The sequence below is a fragment of the Glandiceps talaboti genome, chromosome 1, assembly GCF_964340395.1.
Source record: "Glandiceps talaboti chromosome 1, keGlaTala1.1, whole genome shotgun sequence".
NCBI lineage: Eukaryota > Metazoa > Hemichordata > Enteropneusta > Spengelidae > Glandiceps > Glandiceps talaboti.
This window is the reverse complement of record NC_135549.1, coordinates 22,230,255-22,252,364: the sequence shown is the minus strand read 5'-3', so window position 1 is coordinate 22,252,364 and position 22,110 is coordinate 22,230,255. Positions and strand designations below refer to the sequence as shown.

At 34.2% G+C, this 22,110-nt stretch overlaps 1 protein-coding gene across 2 annotated transcripts in view; it reads left to right on the top strand.

Moving 5' to 3' along the window:
• The window catches only part of LOC144444852 (TBC1 domain family member 25-like), a 31,924-nt gene extending 10,079 nt beyond the window's left edge, over positions 1-21,845 (top strand). The window contains exons 2-4 of one of the 2 annotated variants that reach the window (XM_078134510.1): positions 921-1,030; positions 11,728-11,879; positions 14,110-21,845. In XM_078134510.1, the coding sequence (XP_077990636.1) occupies positions 921-1,030; positions 11,728-11,879; positions 14,110-15,827 (1,980 nt within the window). In that variant the 3' untranslated portion in view covers positions 15,828-21,845. Of the gene's footprint in view, positions 1-920; positions 1,031-11,727; positions 11,880-13,902 lie in introns of both variants that reach the window. The other variant, XM_078134438.1, reaches the window with a different exon arrangement.
• Positions 21,846-22,110: the final 265 nt, after the last annotated feature.

Below are 22,110 nucleotides of genomic sequence, written 5' to 3'. Positions count from 1 at the left end.
TGACATTTTGAAATGAAAATTATTAACTCTTGAGGCAGTTTGAATGGTTTTAGTGTCATTTTGACCTTATCTGAAATGGTTTGAAATATGATTTTCACTTCAACATGAAGTACATGTACATGTAGCTCAGAGTGACCCCTCTATGTAAATGTTTCTCATCTTAACACCTGACAAGTTACTGTATGGGTCTGTTAAAAGAAGAAAGAAGAGAGAAAAAGTTAGCATGCATGCACTTGAATGATGGTGTGATACATGTATTTACAATCTTACATTTAACAGTCTAGATATCTTTGAAATCACAAAGTCAGAAGGAAACTATATGAGAACCATCATTGTGTAAAGGTCTCACATGTCAGCGATAATCGCCCAGATGCACACTTATTGCATCGCTTTGTTACCATAACTGACATTGTGATATTTTACTGATCTGGCCATAGAGGGTGTCATTTTTTGAAAGTATTTTGTTTGAATGATGAAATGAAGGATCTGTCAGGTCATAAGAAACAGAGAAATAAAAAGGACTGCCTTCTTGCTACCCAGAAGATGTAAAATGGATATATATATGTACCCCTCCAGGAAGAATATCCTAAGTCATGTGATCGTATGCAAATGTAGAAATGTACATTTTGACAGAACCCCATGACACTTGAGTGCAGGTTTTGTCATCAGTCATACGAGTGAAAGTATAGTAGAGAACACAAATACTAACACCTCTGACTATCCACACCGGCATTCATTGATCATGGGGTTCTGTTATTCCGATTAGACATGTTTTTGTCCAAAACAGCAAATTTAGCACAACAAATCCTGTCGGGTATTCACATGACAAGTAGTATGTGCATGCACTAATGCAAGTAATCACTGGTACATACCGATATGTAATAATTAATAAGTTATATTTCCTTTTCTATGTATTTCAGAAATGTTCAGGATTGCTGCAACCAGTGTACAGAAGCTTTAGTGTGGATCCACAGTTGACAACCTTTGAAACATTACAACAACTCCTTGCAAATGCATTCTTTCTCAACAGGTAAGTTACTTGTGAACAATTTTGGAAACTCAGATATTGCAGCAGCAACGACAACAACAACAACAACAACAACAACAACAACAACAACAACAGACAAATGCATTCTCAGGTAAGTAATTGATTTAAGCAGAAGTGTGGTGTTTAGTTCCAATGTGGAAGGTACATAAAATATATGAAATACATGTACATTAGTATGTATATGCAAGGAACAAATATTTCTGATAGTACATGTATTTTGTATTGTTTTAACTGTAATCTATTCTCTGATACTGTATTAATTTCTCTTTTTGGGTAGTTTCTATCATTGTATGTGGCAATGGAACACTTTTCTTTATCAAATCAGAAATGAAATAAATAAAGTATTGCTACTGGGTAGGTGTAAGAAAATAAACTTACTATTACATATTGTAAATTATGAGAAAAGCAAGCCAACTATTTAAAGTTTAGTATGCTTGAATTGAAAAGCATAGACTTCTATTCTACACAGGTATGAAATTTAACCGAGTCTTTTGAATTTAGAGAACAGATGGGACACAAATCACTTTTATCAATATTTTATTGTAGATAGTATGTGGTAAACGTGGTCCATAATTTACATTATCAGTGAAATATATGTGATAGGAATGTACTCTTACCAGTAATATGGAAAGTTACAGTGTGGTATGATAAATTGAACTGATATGGTGCAGGCATTAGTCACCACCATACTTATAGTCTGGAATCCATGCTGTCTTGTTCATTATAGCATGCCTGTTTGTAGCCTGAAATCCATGCTGTCTTGTTCTATAGTATAGTATAGCATGGCTATTTGGGGATCAGTACATTGTAGTCTGTAAGAATATACACCATTTTAGGGCACGCTATTGGCCTGTCAAGATGACCGATAGGGTGGCATGACGCAATGTTATGTATCTTATAGGTGAATGGTAAGTTATGAATATGATGTGTCAAAATAACATGTAATTTTCAATATCAAAACATGCACTATTTCCCAAAGACTAACCCCAGATTTTAAAGGTGAACTCTAGTTAAACACTAAAGGAATTCTGACAGACTTTTCATGTACTTGCACAACCACAGTAAAGGTGAAGGTCATACTTGGCACAACATTGTAATCCTATATTTGTATCATTTTACAATTTGAAAGATGAGGTGCTATGAAATATAAATTTAATGTTACAACCCAAAGAAGTAGTGCCTTCCTATCTTTTAAAGGCCAGGGGTTCAATCCCAGGTTCATCCATTAGTGTTATCTTATCAGTGTGTAGATACAAATGTCATGCTATACCTGCATGTACAGTCTAATTGATATGGAGCTATGAAGGATTACATAGGAATATTCTCTTGTTTTGAAGCAACTTTTTCTATAACTCTGGCAGACTCGTCCTTTTACGTAATGATCAAAGTGAAAACTTCCATCTTAATTACACCCACTACAAGGTCGTCATGGTTTCACTTAACTAATAGTTTAACATGATTATCTTATCATAATATTAATAATGGACAATTACTTAAGGTTTTGCATGCACATAGCATACTGATACAAGAAACCTAATTAAAGTGATTGCTTCCAGATATGAAATAGTGATGAATAGCATTACATGTATGTTTGTAAATACATTCTGTTATGAATTATGCATGATGACCCTTGACCCTTTCCTTGTGAGACATTAACCTCTTCCATGAAATTGTTTCGATAAATGTTACTTCAATTGAATCTTATAAAATAGGATTATAGAGAAAATGTGTAATTTTCACTTGGAATTGTTTTCATATATGTGAATTCCTAATTCACGCTTTGAATTTTTTTTTTTTCACGATGTTTGCTTTCCTCTAGACATGAAATCACCAGACTGTGTCAATAGTTTATGCCTACATTCTTAATTAATATGACTCTTCAAAATTGAAATAAAATAGAATGCCAGCAAGCCAGACATCCTACATGTTTGACAAGTTACAAAGAGATTAAAATCCGTTTGAAAATAAAGTATTCCACTGTCTCTATTTGTATTTCTGATCAAGTCATCCCTGTTGAATTATGAAATCTCAATGAAGTATATTATATTGAGAATTTCTATCAGTGTTCTCTCCAATGTAGAAAAAAAGTACAGTGCATAGCACCCAAGTCGCCATGCTTAAAAAAGCATGTTTCTGCAATGCTTCAAAAGTGTTCTACCATCCTTGAATTTGAATAATCTTGGAATGACGATATTACGATTAAATGTTTCACATGAATCAAAATGGCTGATCCCAATGTCCATTTGTACATGTATGTGTTCAAATATGAACATGTCAAAGTATTTTTCAGTGTTCAAGATATATACATTATAGCATGATGATGATTATACAAATCATTATGCAAATAAACACTATTGATATGTAAATTATTATGCAAAATAGTCACATATTTACGATCTACATGTACCTTGGGAAGGACACTGTTCTATCTAGACTTATATCATTGTTGTGAAGATTTTCAAACACATAGGGGGGGGGGGGGGGGGATATGACCCCAGAAATTAGGTTTTGTTAATTTTCCGAGACTAATGTATCAAATGTACTGGGATCATATAACACTGTACAGCATGTATATGGTTGAAAGTGTCCTGTTTACAGTAAAGGGGAAATTATACAAAGCCAAGTGAAATAAATAATATCATCGTACAGAATTGATATTGATAGCATCTCTAATTACACCCAATTAGGTTTATATCTGAAAATGTCTTAGGCCTGCAATTTGAATCATTCATCATACATTGTACATGATGTATTAAGTATAACTAATAGGCCAGGTCACATTCTGAGAAATTTGGATAATTATGTCATATTTGGAGTCATTAAACTTTCGATAAATATGTATTGTGGGGAAGGGGAAGGGGAAGGGGGGTTGAGAGAGAGCAATAATCCAAGCTTTGAAATTCCCTTTTGAATAGATTTTTCTTTTCTTTAACGGCAACAGAACGTACATACATTGTATATACTAGAACAGGTATAACACACAAATCATTAATTTCTAACTTTGCAGCTGTCTTTTCTTCACAGTTCTTATCATTTTAAATTTCTACTAGCCTTGGGAATTTGCAAGTATTTTCTATTTTAGTCCATATGCCTGAACAGTTAGGCAATTACAGTGTGTCTTATCTCCAATGTTCAGTTTTCATTTCTGAGCATTTAAAATGTAACCAGGGCAACAAAACCTTCTCTGATCTACTTGCAAGCTATTGGTGTTTTGTATACACCACAATAATCCTGTATGACAATTTTCAATATGTCTCAAGATTGGAATCTGTCTGCATGCAATCATAGTTTTTATCCTGCTGTGTGGTTCACTATGTCTGGTTCTTGTATATATTACACTTTCTCTTCACATGTTATAGATAGGGATTAATTTGATGTTGATGGTTCAAATAAAAGGATGTGAGTTAGGGTTTTGAAATTGTCGTATTACTTTGTGTGATTATACTGTCCTCTCTTTGCCATATAATTTGTAAACCAGCCATGAATGCAGACTTCAGGAAATTCCCATCTAGTCAGTACAATTTAATTTCACAAGTGTGCTGAGTTTCAATACAAGAAGTCTGAGGAGCAGTTGTCTGATGGGTAAATATTAGCTACACGTACATGTAAGGAGTTAGAGCTGATGGCTTGGTTGGGGATCAGTAAGTTTAATATAAGAAAATACAAGAAGGTGAGGAGCAGACTGTCTGATGGGTAAATATTAACAATCAAGCTGCATGTACATGTAAGGAGTTAAGAGCTGATGGCTTGGTTGGGGATCAACAAGTTTAATATATGTGTAGGAAAATGCAAGAAGATCTTGAAGCAGTGGTCTGACTGTATAATCAGTAGATATTGGTACATTGTAATCAAGGAATTTGTAGGGATTTTGTAGAGGTAAGAGTTGGTTGGATATCGAAGACTCAGTTTAATTTATCCTGGAACAGTTGTCGGACTACAATATTGGTAGATATTGGTAATCAATCCATTTGTAGGGAATTAGGGCTAAGGGCTTGCTTGGATATTAAAGAGTTTGATGTAGGAAAATGCAAGAAGATTGAGAAACTGTCCTGACTATACAATAGGGTAAATACCGGGTATTGGCAATCAAGCTAGAGAGTTAGGGCTATATAAAAATGTAGCTTGATGGGGGATCAAAGAGTTTAACATTGGAAAATACAAGATGATCGAGAAACAGGAGTACGACTGTAAAGTGGGTAGATGCAATGTATTGGTAATTAAGAGTTTAGACTAGGGCTTGATTTGGGATCAAATAGTTGATATAGCAGAATCCAGTGAGAACTGTTGTCTGACTGTACAATAGGCAGATATTGGTAATCAAGGTATGTTTACGGAGTTTGGACTAGGACTTGATTAGGGATCAAATAGTTGATATAGCAGAATCCAGTGAGAACTATTGTCTGACTATAAAATAGGTAGATATTGGTAATTAAGGTATGTTTACGGAGTTTAGACTAGGACTTGATTAGGGATCAAATAGTTGATATAGCAGAATCCAGTGAGAACTATTGTCTGACTATAAAATAGGTAGATATTGCCTATCAAAGTATATTGTACATGTAGATGTAGGGAGTAAAGCTTACATTGTAAGTTAGGTTTGAGATTCAAGGAATAGGTACCATATCAATATGCAATAGTGTCCCAGCATAGAATAAATTTCATTTTGAAGGTACATTTGTACACTGCAGTATTTATATGTGTAGTATACAATGAAACTTGATTTATATTATGTACCAGGAAATTGAGGAATGTATACTGTTCTTTGTTTTCTTAGGAGAAATTATTCTCATCATATCAAAAAGTGCAAAGTACATAATATATATTAAGTGGCTAGGTGAGGAAACAGGTGAGGACTAGGAGATTGGCAGTCGATCATGGGTTGGATTCTCCATGGGATGAGGGGATACATGTATCTGCAAATAATCCAAAACATACATCAGATTCAATGCTATACATGTAGACTTATATCATGTCTAGCTTTCTTACAAGGGTGAATGGGGAAATATGATAATGATCAAAGACTACATGTAGTCAGAAATACCAGAATACGTATTATCAAATTATATGAAAAAGTATCATATTTCAAACATCATGTAATGTTACCCAGCAAAGAAATATGATTATGGTAATGTATATAGGAATGATAACATTCAAGCCCCCACAGCAAAAAAAATGTAACTACTTGATACAGCATTGTAAAATCTTTTATTCATAAACATAAATTTTTTAACCAAATCTAATAATAATACTAATAAGTTTATTCACCAATATAATAATAATAAAAATTAATCTTAAAAAAGATACACATACAGAATAAATGGCAAAAGGGATCAAGAAATAGCATAAGCTAGTCAAGCTTGTATCCCCGTAGTGACTAACAAGCACACTCGTACTTGTAGGTGTATATATTCGATGTTCAAGATTGCCATAGAAACTATAACAAATAAGAAACATAACAAAATGACAAGGCACAACAATCAACAGTGGAACAGTAAAATTGATACACATACAAATCTACATCTACAGGTGCAATTTTTGAACCATTATTTAAATTTCAGACAAATCAAAGATATGGCATATATTGTGGAAATCTGTTTTATTTCCAGTTGTTTTATTGAAGTATGTGCCAATGTACTCAAATAGTACAGATGTTCACTATGTATTTGTATAGGAATACAGTTTACAGAAACTGCCATAGAGACCTACAATACATGTCACATGGAATGTCTCAGCGCAGTGCCTGACTGAATACACTCCATAATGCATGCAGATCTCAGCAAATATTATAACTCAGATATTCAAGGAAAACATTTTTAAAGGCAATATAGATGACTTGACATCATTAATATTAGTTAAATTGGATACAATTTCCTGCTATTTTGAAGTTATTTTTAAACATTAAACTGATGGATCATATTAAAATTGAGGAGGAAGCAATCAAATTGTGACACATTTACCTGTCTGTTCAGAATGATTTAGTGAGGGTCAAGGTGTCTTGTTTTTCTTGCAGCATCTGTACTCCTGTGAACTTTCACGTCATCATTATTCCCATGTCGATAATGTCTGTTAGGGATTTTTGATCAAATTAGGTACAGGAAGTGAGCAGGAAGGTGAACATACTCTTTACTGATAGCCACAAATTATGTCTGACTGTGTTATCATGTTGTGGCAGTTTTATTAACATAGTAGACTAGACTAGTCTATAATAATGTTTAAAGGGAAATTGACTCCTTGGGAACATAGTGAATTTAATTCACAAGAAGGTACTAGTATATAGGCAAATTACCAACACATAATTTATGCTAGCCTGTATGTATATTCTGTATTCTGTCACTGCTGAATATTCCAAAACATTGTTTTGTTCAGTTGATGGATCATCATTATTTTCAGGTTAATCAAAAAAATGTTAGGGAGATCATAAACAATTCGTATCTTCAAATGGAAATTCATCTGTGTTGGTAAACCATAGTAGTGAATTTAACTTTTTGTTCCTAACACAACTTTGAACATTTTGCCTGAAATTTTCAACTGCATACTTCAGTCTTTGTCAACAGCTTGACCCACTATTCAGTACACGTGACCTTATGGACAAAGACTGATGTGGGCAGTCAAAAATATCAGGTAACATTTTCAAAATTGTGTTGGGAACAAAAGTTAAATTCAATACATTTTGTACTATGAGATTATAGATGTTGGAGAAAGACGTCTATGGGGAGATGAAACTCATTACATGAACCAGGACTGTGTTAATTATTACATAATAGAGACTTTGTTGGGTAATGTAAAGTATGTAAACTTATTTGGATCCTACGCAATCAAATTCTTGTATCAAAAATAGATATTTTAAGTTTGAAGAGATATTAATAATAAGTCAATCATTTATTTATTTTCAAATGTGGGTTGTACATTTGTACTTTGTCTGATTAGCATGCCCAACAACCTGTAAGTGTAATTCAATCTCAGATAAGATATTTTCATAAAACTCTATATAATGGTCTAAGAGGAAACACTTTAAGTAAAGTACATAAGTAACCAGATTTGATATGTTCTCTCACAGTGTTGTTAATACTAACGACACAATGTCTAGTTGTTTACATTTCAGTCCATAAATTGATGATGTCATGAAATTCTATGGACTACGACATAAATAATACATCTATCACTACTATTGCTGTGATTTATTTAAATCTTCTTTTATTTTAATTAAAACTTGGATTATTTCCACTACGGCATTGCCTGGTCTATTCTAATTCATGTAGAATAGAATAGAATAGAATAGAATAGAATAGAATAGAATAGAATAGAATAGAATAGAATAATTGAAAAGAACAGAACTGGGAATATAATAGAAAAGCTCTGGGAATGGAACAGAATGGAATAGAATAGAATAGAATAGAATAGAATAGAATAATTGAAAAGAACAGAACTGGGAATATAATAGAAAAGCTCTGGGAATGGAACAGAATGGAATAGAATAGAATAGAATAGAATAGAATAGAATAGAATAGCATACCAGAAATTAGAACAGAACACAACACGATACGACACGACACGACACAATACAATACAACACAACACAACATAACACAACACAACACAAAAGAAACAAAGTATCGCTATTCTATTCTATTCTATTCTATTCTATTCTATTCTATTACATTCTGTTCTATTCTATTCCATTGTCATTAGTTCTATAATTGTATTCTGTTCTATTCTATTGTTATATCGTGGACTATTCTATTGTTTTATACTATTCTCATTAGTTCCTTTCTATTTCAGTCTATTCCTTTCCATTTCATTTTCTCCAACCCAACCCATCGACGCTCTGTACTGATAAATCAGTCTTTGACACTCCATGTAGATGTAATGAAATCACTGACTCTACTAGTACTACCCACACACAATGATATTAATAATGTTACTATTTTAGTCCTCCATCACTCTATTAAACCAAATCATTGATTGCTGTTATCAAATTCCTAACGTTTAATTGAATTTGTTGTCATTACAAATCAATATTTTCTGTTTCCAGAAAGTCAGAGTGTAGCACAATGTATTTTATTTTAGCACAGAATTATATTTGAAAACCACATGATCTAGGACTAATAAATACATAAAAACAGATAAACATTTATTCATTCATTTATCTATCTATCTATTTATATATATATATATATATATATATATATATATATATATATATATATATATATATATATATATATATATATATATATATATATATATATATATATATATATATATATATATATATATATATATATATATATATATATATATTCATTTATTTATATATATATTTATTTATTTATTTATTTAATTATCCTCAAAGGATATAGTTAATAGCTCACAATGTGAAAAAAATAAAAACTACAGTTTACAAAACACAAAGAATCTGAAAAAGACAAGTAAAAACAAAGACTGCCTACACTAATTGAACTTGGCATTGATGTAACAATCTGATGGCTGACATCAATATTGTTAAATACAGTAATAATAAATACAACAATATACAAATGGTAACGGATCAACTTGTCCCAATTTCAACTCGTCCCACTCAACCAAATTTTCAAGTGAATCGCAATCATATAAATTATTTTTAAAAAATATTTTTAAAAATTGCAGTCCCAGCTATGAAATGTACAGTCCTTTGATATAACTACAAGCAGTGACTTCTGAAATATAAATGATGTAATGAGTTTTGTGTTATAAATAACCTAGGCGTGTCAGCCATCTACATTCGCTGTCACAACAATAACAGTAACAGCTGTATTAGATGATGGTTTTAGAAGGTTAGAGTGAATGCACCAGCCTTTAAATGATGACAAATAAATGTTAACGACTAGTAAATTGAAAACTAACATTGTGTACATATCTATATTTATAACTATATGTATTCTTGATGCCATTACCTGTTGTATCCACTAACAGACACAATATCCACAAAAAAATCTACAAGATGACCAACTTGAATATTCAATATTCTTGTCATCTATTCAAATTTATTATTTAACTTTATTTCAGGAAAGAGAAAGAACGCAACAATGCTTAAAAATATCCCATAGCTAAAACAGACAGAAAAAAATATTTTTAAAAATACTCATGTGAATGTACTGTTTTTTATTCTTACATAATGTAGTTATTTGTTCCTATCCATTCACGTTAATACTTGTTCAAGAGAAGTGCATTGTTGAATGATTTACATCATTATCTGGTGCTTTGACATATTACATACATCATGTATTTCAGCATTTCAACAAATATCTTTTTATTCAAGACATACCTTTTTTATTCACATAAAACAGGTCTTTGTGTTATTGACATTTTCTTTTAAAAGTTAAAACTCTGTCAGGGAGGAGAAACTTCATATTCTACAGGGGCAGAAGGTTGTTAAAGTAAATATGTTGTCACATTAGCATTTCTATTGACATATAACTGTCTGCAGTGATAGACACCTGCTGTATATCATATCACTTATGAGTGGGAAGTGTTGCTATGGAGATGACCTCAAATAATGAGTAGTGGTTGTTAATGATGTTTAACTGTTAGAAATTGAGAAATTGTGTATTTAAGATACCAAATCATGATAACAGTTATTGTACATGGACATCCTGTATCTTCTGAGAGTGAGAACTATTAAATTCCAGCTATAAATCAAAACAAATTAGTCTTGTGGGAATGGATCATGAGCATTCACGGTATATTTCATCCATCATCAAAAAACCTACGCAATGATTCATATGACAAGAACTGAGTCACAAGTACACAAAAATCACATATTGCTAGTCAGAAAATGAAGAATTCTTCTGATGTCTGATGTAATATCAATATTTATCAGCAGGTAACTTTGTATTTTTTGTTTGTTATGTATTATGCAATCAAATAACAGGTAAAGATGCTTCAGTCACTATTGATACTGTAGTAGTGATAGTTGAACCAAAACGAGGAAAATAGATTTCCTACGATTCACTGGTTATACATGGTATCTAGACAGTGTAAGATACTAAATGTACATTGTGTTGTTCCACCCGTGTGATGGCTGATATGCCAGCACGATACATGTTGTATGTCATATTTAGTTAAGTGTATACTTACAGACTATATGGTATCTAGAGTGTAAGATACTAAATGTACATTGTGTTGTTCCACCCGTGACATGGCTGATGACATGTTGTATGTCATATCTAGTGTATACTTACAGACTATATGGTATCTAGAATGTAAGATACTAAATGTACATCTTTTTGTTCTACCTGATATGGCAGCACAGTATGTTATATCTAGTGTAAGCTTACAAATGTACAGACTATATCATGGTAGCAAATACTATTTAGAAACCCAAGAAGACCAAACATTACTGGATAAATTAATTTTGCTGTATTACTGTTTTCGCTTGCCTGGGTGATAAGCTGACATGTTTTTTGTTGTGGTCACAGTGTCAGCTCTGTAAGTTTGATATGTATTTCAATGTTTTTTTGTATGTTGATATTAGCATACAATTACTAAATTTGATAAATTTATTTATATTTCAATGTCTGTTAATATGTTTTTGTAGTAGCTTACAATTACTAAATTTGACAAATGTTGTTGTATTTCAGTATCTGTTCATGGTACTATTTCACTGTTCGATCACTAACGTTGAAATTGTTCCTCTACAGTGACTTCACTATCAGCTATCTATCCCGTGATGAGCATGGTCACGAGGTCTACCTGTCTCTACTTTCTGACTGGGATTTAGATGCTGCCTTTCTTAGTGCATCTCAGCCCTGCTTACAAATCAAAGTGGATGCCAAGCCATTTGAAGGACCAGGTGAGATCTACATGTATGGTCATTCCTGTCATGAAATTTATTTTCAAAGAGGGATAAGCACCATGTATATTAGTGTGTTAGGAGGTAATGTGTACTGCATTCACAGTGTTTTCAATCAAAGTACTGTATGCACGATTAAGTGCTGCAATATATTGATACATTACTGAACTTGTCCTGAATCATTGATGTAGATTTAGCTACAGTTGTCACAACATTGCCTACTCAGCTGCAAAGTTGAATGACAGTTTACTTTGATAATGCTGCCGAGTGGATGCGCAATATTCATTGTTGCAAAGAAACCCCCGTCTGTAGGTAGATATCATGGCTAAATGTACAGAGTGGTGTAAAAGGCAACAAACCTCGGTATCTGTAAGAGCCACCAAATTTGTTATGATTGAAGTTATCAGTCATGACACACACAATTGCAGCACATCTTTGATCTGACCATACTAAATTTAGTACAAAGACACAGACCTACTTTGTTAATGTATCAATATGTCGCAATAGTTTATCGTTCATACTTTGATTGGAAGCACTGTGCATGTAAGATTCCTGTGGTAGTCTACATGTATTACCTACTTACTAGTACAGAACATATAATTAAAATCATCACTTGCAAGTGGCAGAACTCAAACCAGGTATTCAGGCATAATATATAAATAAATAATTTGATAACCTAATTTGATATTTGTATACCAAAAGTAAAGTAAGCAATTATCATGGAATATTATGACTTGTTCTTCAAAAGGTTGTCATTCAGATGAAGAAATTTGACATTGTAATATTTTTACTGAGTTGCTTGCTATTTGTGTTATTTATATAAAACTAGTCAGTGTATACATATATGGATGAAGATTTTAACTTGATCCAGTTGGTAGACCAAGACCACTTCTAGTTGATGCCATGTTTGAATGTTATTCCATGGATCCTATCTTCAGTTCCGAGATGTATTGTGTACTCCCTCCATACAATGTCATGTATTCTGTACACACAAAGTATTGTGCACATGCTACCCAGAGGGATTGTTGTCAGATGACAATACCCTGGCTACATGTACTCAGGGAGTTGTTGTCACATGACCAAACCTTGGCTACACGGGATTGTTGTCATGTGATCATACCCTGGCTACTCAAAGGGGATTGTTGTCGCATGACCATACCCTGGTTTTTCTAGTTTCTAGTAAACATCAATGATGATGTTTAGTCTTTGTTCTCAGAAATTGTGAACAACTAAAACAAGTCAAAATATCTCTATTGTTTAATAATGAAAATATATTTCATACTTCATATGCAAGCCCAAAAATAATCACACAAGTGATAATGTCTCACGCAATGCATCTTGGAACCAAATAATCAACAATTGTTTTATGATGTAGCGATATCTGTTTGTCCTGTGAACAGTTTTTCCATCAGTGTGAATCGTACTTAGTATGCACTGACAGTCAATGTAATACTAAACCTGCATGTACTAATTTCCGGTGCTTTGAGGGAATTTTGTAATAGTTCTTATTTGATTTTGCTATCCCATCTATTTTATGTATATATTTTGTGTGAAATAATGGATTTTTTCTGCATTCTAGGTCTCATGTCAAAATTTGTTGAATTTATTAAGAAAGTATCATTGTGGAACTGATTTTTTTTGTCATTTTTGTAAACATTGTAGTAGAGGAAAGAACATTGATTGGAAACAGAAAAGTTCAACAGAAGAGTACAAAATGTGAACATTTTGATACTGTATATACATGTACTGAAAAAAAGGCAAATTAAAGTTTTTGATGCAATACAAAAAAAAAGCCAAAAAAAAGGAAAGAAGAATGAATTAAGCGTTCTTGAAGGTGAAAATCAGCTCAAGTTTCACTTGTTTAGATGTAATCTCTAAAAATATAATTTGTAGACAAAGATCCATTATTGTTAAAAAAAAACAAAAAACACCTTGTCTTGTGTTTGTGAGTTGTGCATGCCTGTCACCTTTTTTTATTTCTTTTTTTTCCTTTTCTGTGGAATACCTTGTTGTATTACTTCAGGTCGTGTGTGTAGATACATGGCGGAAGACAAAACTGACTCACAGTCAGCAGATGCTTCATGGCACATGCTAAGTTTGAGAGAGCTCCAAGAAAATACACCCCTCGTAGTGAGTAGTGATACACCGTTAGATTCTGGTACTTGGTACCGTGTAAGCCTAGAGGAAGTATGTACATTGACTGACAAAAAATCCAAACTTAATTCTTTAGGTCTGGAGGACTGGGATATTGTTAGTGCTAAGGATGTGACCGGAGCTGGCAATGGCAATTTTAGAGATAGATCTATGGTGGGTATGCCACTGGTTGGAGCGTTTGTCACCCAGGTGGAGAAAACAATTAATAGAGTACAACGGATTTTTATCACCTCTGAAAGCGAAGATGAAATTGCCAAAGCTGCACGGCCACCTCTGAGTGATTCTGATTTCCATGCATTCTTAGACCATCAAGGCAGACTACTGAAACCAAATGAATTCCGGCTTCATGTCTACCACGGCGGAATAGAGCCATCGCTACGGAAAGTTACCTGGAGACATCTGTTGAACATCTTCCCAGATGGAATGACAGGGGAGGAAAGGTTCTATTATTTGAAGAGAAAAGCCAACGAGTATGAAGACTTGAAGAAGAAATGGCTGAGTGATGAACGTGAAGAGGTCAAGTATATCATGAACATGGTACACAAAGATGTTCTGAGGACGGATAGAATGCATAAATTCTACTCCGGCGGGGATGAGAACTTAAATGTAAAGAAACTGTACAATATACTTTGTACCTATGCATTATCACATGCCGATGTATCGTACTGTCAGGGGATGAGTGACATTGCATCGCCAATACTTTATGTCATGAAAGATGAAGCCCACGCATATCTCTGCTTTTGTGGCATTATGACTAGACTCAAGGGTAACTTTATGTTAGATGGTGTGTCTATGACCTGTAAATTCAACGATCTTGCCAAACTGGTGGAATGCTGTGACCCTGAGTTTTATACATACTTGAAAGATCAAAACGCTGAGGATCTCTTCTTCTGTTATCGTTGGCTTCTGCTTGAACTGAAACGAGAATTTGCATTCCATGACGCCCTCTCCATGTTAGAAGTAATGTGGAGTTCCTTGCCACCGGATTTCCCAGAAGGAGAACTTGAGCTTTCAGGACCACCGGCACCTCTGTCTCCGTGTATGTCTCCAACCGACAGAATGAGATTTAAATTTGCAAGACAAAGGTCTACCAGCATTAGTCAGTGTAGTAGCTGCCCTAGCAGCCCCAACCCCACACAGTCTAGTTTTGATGAAACTGAAATCCCAAACAGTGTAACTACAGTGAAAGAAAACGGTCCAACACATCCAGTTTTACCAAAACAATGCAGTAGTGTAGACTCAGTACAAAGCATGGAGTCAGGGTGTTCATCAAAGTCAACTAGTGAGGTTCATTCCACCATTCCAGACAACAATTGCAATAGTGAGGAGATGATCTTGAAGGAAGATCACTTCAGTGAACCAGATATCCCGAAAGAGAGAAAGACGAGTGAAGAAAACAGTGCGTCACCATCCTCCTCACCGGAACCCTCCCCCAATGTTACCATGGCTAACGGAGGTTCAACTAAGAATAGTTTCGCGACATTACCTCAACCGCAAGAATTCGGAGGTGGGAATCCTTTCATGCTTTTTCTGTGTCTGACATTGCTATTAGAACATAGGAATTACGTTATGGGTAATCACTTAGATTACAATGAGCTAGCCATGCACTTTGACAGAATGGTACGCAAACACAACGCAGAGAAAGTATTGCACAGAGCTAGGACTCTCTTTGCTGACTATCTCCGTGCTAAAGTCAGCTCATCTCAAAACGAAAACAGCTCAGTATTAGACAGTCCAGTTAAACAATCGGTAAGTGCAAACCAATCCAAAGCCGTCAACGGAGAATCTTGCTAGAAGTTACTATGTGTACATGTATATATAACGTATACTAGTATATTGTGTGTTTTACTGTGTTACTGTATCATAAAGCTCAGCCATTTACAGTCCATGTAGAGAGCTTGGTCTCCATACAGCCTATGTAGACAACCGAATACTCTTCTCTATATCGACTTTATCAAATTTATGTGTCACATAATATTTTTTGTGTTTTCAACCAAGAGTGTACACTCTGATACATTAACCTATTTAGGTGCAGTCAATGGGACTCAAGTACATGCTGTGCATGTCTGGATGACAGATCCACACTGAAAAGGGGGCTTCATTTTGATCTGCACCTTTATTAATAATTAGTACATATTTGCCCACCCCAACCCACCCACCATCAACACCAACTGACCCCTGGCATTACACAGTCAACAAAAGGGATTTAAAATGAGATTGCTTCATATCATTAGTAATGTTTACTCATATACAAATTCCTGTCACTCACAAATAGAACTACAATTATTGGACTGTTAGATATCATTACTTTGGAACAGTAATTCAATGAATGTGACATTTCAATCCATCTACCATGGCTCTTGACAATACAGTTATTTAATTATTTAAGGTCGATGTTAAATTTGACTGTGAGATGCGTCGTGTTGCACCCACCTCACCGGCCGGGGTTGACCAGTGTGTGAGGGTGCCCCGTCACGGCGCACCTTACAGACTAAACTTGAATCTGAAGGAATAATATATCCATTAATTGATGGTATCTGGTATCTTTGGTCCCATGCAGTGTTCATGATGTATTCGTTTCTAATTTACCAATCTAAAGTAACTATATTTTACTGCCCTATGGATTCTTGGAACCATGAACGATATATTTTCCACTCAAGTTACAATTATTGTCATTCATCGAACCTTTATTGCCAATTCATTCATTCCTTAGTGAGAAAAATACACACAAAATGAAATAGAATGGAATCATAAAATAGAGACCTACGTGTAAGTTTTGTGCAAATATTGATATTCAAATGAATATAGTACTGCATTGCAGTGGTGTATGTTAAGATTATTCAAGTGCCATGTTGGAACATTTATTTAAAATACACATCAGTCAAAATGCGTGCATAAATCATAGTAATACAGTGTGCATCAGTTTTAATATTTCACAACATATTCATAGTCTTTATGAATACTGTAATTACAAATGTTATAAGTTGTGTAAGTTTGAAGATATTCATCAGAATAAGGAAATAAGGTCATTCTACATGTGAATAGTAGCTGTATTTACATACGTGTAGGTAGAAGTAAACATAATGATAGTAAGACTGAAAATACAATTCAAATACTAACGTGATAACTGCCGTGATATTATCAGGGATTTGATCGATCAAATGAACTATTAGATAGTATTTCCCCAATATTTTTCTTCATCCAACTAAGGAAAATTATGAGTGACCTCAGGGGCCTTGTCATTACGAGTCACTAGACCAGTAGTGATAAACCATGTAAGTCATGAGTATTTGCCAGCAGAATAAAGAAAAAGTATTGGGAGATACTAAAATTATACCTCCCCAAGCCTAATTTATGAAAATAATGGCAATTTGAATCATTGTTCGACTCATATTTAGAACACCACAGACTCAGTTATGTAGTTACGGCCCAGGTTGACATGATGTAGAACAACCAGGGTATTTAATCCATATTTTCAATTCAAAGACAATAACTTGGCTTGTGTATGGTATACTTAGTGCTAGTATTAAAAAACAGTGTGCAATATATGTAAAGTCCCAGTAATTGTGACTGGGATTATTTTATCATCATTTCTGTTTTCATTTTCAAAGTAGTATTGTTGTAATACTATACCGGTAGCTGAAGTATGCATGATAGCCAAGTCACACCCCATCATCAGTGTACCAGCTGAAGTATGCATGATAGCCAAGTCACACCCCATCATCAGTGTACCAGCTGAAGTATGCATGATAGCCAAGTCACACCCCATCATCAGTGTACCAGCTGTAGTATGCATGATAGCCAAGTATCACACCCCATCATCAGTGTATCAGCTGTAGTATGCATGATAGCCAAGTATCACATCCCATCATCAGTGTATCAGCTGTAGTATGCATGATAGCCAAGTATCACATCCCATCATCAGTGTACAAGCATTTACATTTTGTTGACAAATGGCTTAAATGCATGAGCTCAGTATTGACAATGACTAGTAGATGGGTAATATGCCATTTCCAGTTACCGAAATTCCGATCATTTTGCATGTAGGGTTACAAAGATTTGGCAAAGTGAGAGCTAAAAGTTGGTAATGGCCAATGAACGTATAGGCAATGCATGAAGCCATGAACAGTTTGTGTTTATTAAGAACTCCATGTGTTCTTAAATGATCATTACAGTAGTGATTACTGATACTAGTCACTGATAAAACAGTACAGTGAGAACAACATGGCTACATTACTCAACTATTCTGTTCTGGCCCTCACCTCCATCCACAAAACAGCTTGCAAACAGCACCCCCTAGTGGCCAAACCATGAAAGCTTTAATCTCTCTGATAACAAGAATATGGCATATTCAGCTAATTAGAAGAATTACACCATTTCCAGTATAAGATTGGTGTATATTTCAATAGGTAAACAATAATGGTAAACAGTTACAGCTACTTTTACCGACCCAGGGGGGCTTATGTAGATTGCAGCCATATATGATTATCTATCAACTATCATTTTGTTATACAAGGTTTGCTGTACATGTTTATCAATCAATGAATCATGTCCAAATGTAATACTAGTATTAAACTTACATCCTATGTTTTTTCTATATCACTAGCCATGTCTCTGGCTACCTATTAATCAGCCATATTACAATGAATCCTGGGTGATATTATAGTGCCATTCCTTTCCTCAAAATGGTTCAATTTGTTTTTATTTCAACAAGTATATTCTTTATTCAGTGGCAATGAGTTTACATTTTCCTGACACAAGATAGGCAAGTTATGTTTTACCTGTACCTCGTGGCAAGCACTTCAGTTTTAAGAACCCACTCCATATGCTAAAGAAAATGTTTAGCTGTCGAAAAATAATTGCATTCATATATATATTATTAAAGAATAAAAATATTAAGATAAACTGCTATTCAGGGCATAATGTTAGTAATTGATATCACTGATAGAGGGCACTATATTAGTCTGACCTTTCCACCACAGGGGGCACTCTATCAATCAGGGCAATGGTAATACTAGCATGTGAAGATGGCATGGCCAATGCAATTATTTGATATTAGCTGTCTGTAATACAAATTAATAATATTCTTGTTCCTTTTACAAATATTTTGTGAGCATGATATAATATTTAGAACTCGGTATATCCTCTGAAATGAAGTTAGCATGACTACTGGTGTTGTAGCCGTCCTTAAAAATACACATTTCATCTCATACATTTGTGCATATGTAAAACTTTGTGCAATAAAGTGTGGTGCCAAGTTTATGTGTAAGTCACTCAGTTTCATTGATATTGCTGATATGGATCAGAAATATTGGACATTTTATTTTGTTTGAAATAACAACTTCTCATATTTATAACTGTAAATAACAATTCTTTGTGTTGCAAACGGATGAGGGCTGACAGATATTAAAGGAAGAGGGGACAACTATAATAAAGTGAATTTATTCCTTTGTATTTCTTCAAAATTGGTTTTGGTTTCTGTCAGTGTCAGTCTAGCCTACCAGTAGATGTGTAGGACTATCGCTACTACACTATTTCCACTATCCTAACTGACATTTTGATTTTTGAATTTTCGCTCATCCAACAAGTCTACAATGATAGCAGTGTCCCACTGGTCTAGAAGAGCCATTCCTGTATAGACCGTTATTGGTCAAATACATTATAAAACATGTGTGGAGGGGCATGGCCTCTGGACCAGTGTGATACAGTTATCATTGTAGTTAGGATAGCAGAAATAGTGTTGTAGCATTAGTCCTACACGTCTGCAGGTAGGCTAGAGTCACTTTGACCTGATATAAAACACCTATTGTCTATGTTATACATTTACAGGTCTGTATATGATAGGCCAGTGAAATGTTGCACTAGCCAATCAAATAGGCCTACAGTTACAGAAAAAATAAATTACATTTGTTTGTTATAATAGTATTTACAACTTTAGTTCTGCTTACACTAATCTGTTGAATATCAACCCATGTGATAGGCCAGTGAAATGTTGCATTAGCCAATCAGATAGGATTACAGCCACAGTTACAGAATAAATACATAAATAACTTTTCTTTGTTATATAATAGTATTTACAACTGTACTTTTACTTACAGTTATACCAAGCAATGTGTGAAATGTATGATGTTATCGGTTGATATCTCTTATATACAGGATCATTTCTTCAGACGGTGTGAATGAAAGATTGTTAAGTTTGAGTCAGTAATACATTGCAAATGTAATAATGTAAAAGATTTTGGTCCATCACTGATCACTGTTGCAACTTTTCAAAACAGTAGTATTTAGCAAAACAATCATCATCCCAATGGCTTACAACTATGGAATTCAAGCTATCTGCAATCTCGGACACAAAGTAAAATTATTATTGTTGCATGTGGTAGATTACACAAGTTGGTGTAAGTGGTGCCTTGGTTATGTGGATATGATTACCATGTAATCAAGATATTGTAAACACTGATTGAATGTGCAGACACTTGGGATAACTTGCTATCAGAGACCCCACCCTATTGAGAGTGTAATTATACCGATGTCCATTGATAGCTTATATCAACAATTTGCAATATTAAGTTTTAGTTCATGTGTGTGTCTTAGGTGTCCAATGTCACAGTGATGATGATGATGATGCTTATGACAGCGTTATCTCACTGTACAAATCTGTCAACATCATCCAACATTGAAGAGACGAAGCCAACATCCTAATAATTGATACAAATGACATGTCATTCATAAACTATGATCCCTCCTGTGTGCACTCACCAACAGTATAGCCCCATCATCAGAAATGTTGTGTGAGAACATTGATAAGTTATAAGTTATGATACTACCACATGTAGAATGAATTGACAATACCCTGCCCAATGCAGATCAGACAGTGCAATAGAAACATTAATTTGGTTTGATTTCCAAGATATTAATTTGGGATATTTATGTCTGACGTCCATCGTAGTAAACACATTTGTGATCTAATTACACCATACATATATTTAGTACATGTATTAGTATATATTTATTGTATTCAAATGTTCAAATAGCAGAGCTCATGATAAAGGGAAAAAAAATATTGTATAAAAGTAAACTTTTTTTCCCCAAAAAGCATACAAAGAAAAGTGTACCTGAAATGTTATCAATTTGTTATATATTTCATGTCAGTGATGTGAGTAATATAATGAATGGTGTCATATATGTCTATGAATGTTCTCAGTCATCCAGGTATGAAGTTAATTACGAAGTAATGACTATCTATCCAACTGAACTTGCTGTTGTTTTGAATGGCAACAGTTTCATGTCCTATCCTGGATGCTTCCTCAGGCCGACTGATGATCTAATGACAGATGGTTAGTGACACCTGATGGAGTAGAAATGTCATGTGATGATGAGAACCGTTGAGGAATTGGGGGTGAAGGAGGCCGTATATGTCAAATTGGAGGAGCCTTCTCTTAATAGGGGAGGGGACTACATCACAACTTGGCAGGCGTGTACAACACTGTGATCAGGAAAATTCCTTGACAGTTTTCATCATCACATGATAATGCTACTCTGTCATTTGTCACCACAACCATCTGTCATCAGATCATCAGTCGGCCTGAAGAAGCATCCAGGATAGGATGTCAACTTGAACTTGCCATTCAACAGCTAGTTCAGTAGAATAGGTGTTACATATGTTAAAATGTGCATATCAGTGAAATAGGACTTAGTGTATGTATGGTACATAGCGTAACATTATATTGTAATGTGTATGGTAAAGTTTAATAAATATATCGTGTTGTATTTCAAAATTACAATGATGACTTTCTTTTCCTTACAAATAAAGAGAACTTAGAGAAAAAAACAATGTCTCTGTTTGGTTTTTAGCACTACTGAACTTAATGAATGAATGAATGATGGTGAAATGTCTGTGTGCGTGTGTTTGGTGTGTGTGTGTGTGTGTGTGTGTGTGTGTGTGTGTGTGTGTGAATAAAGAAGTGCTATTGGAATGGTGAAATGTGTGTGTGTGTGTGAATGAAGAAATGCCATTGGAATGGTGAAATGTCTGTGTGTGTGTGTGTCTGCATGTGTGGTAATGACGAAATAAAAA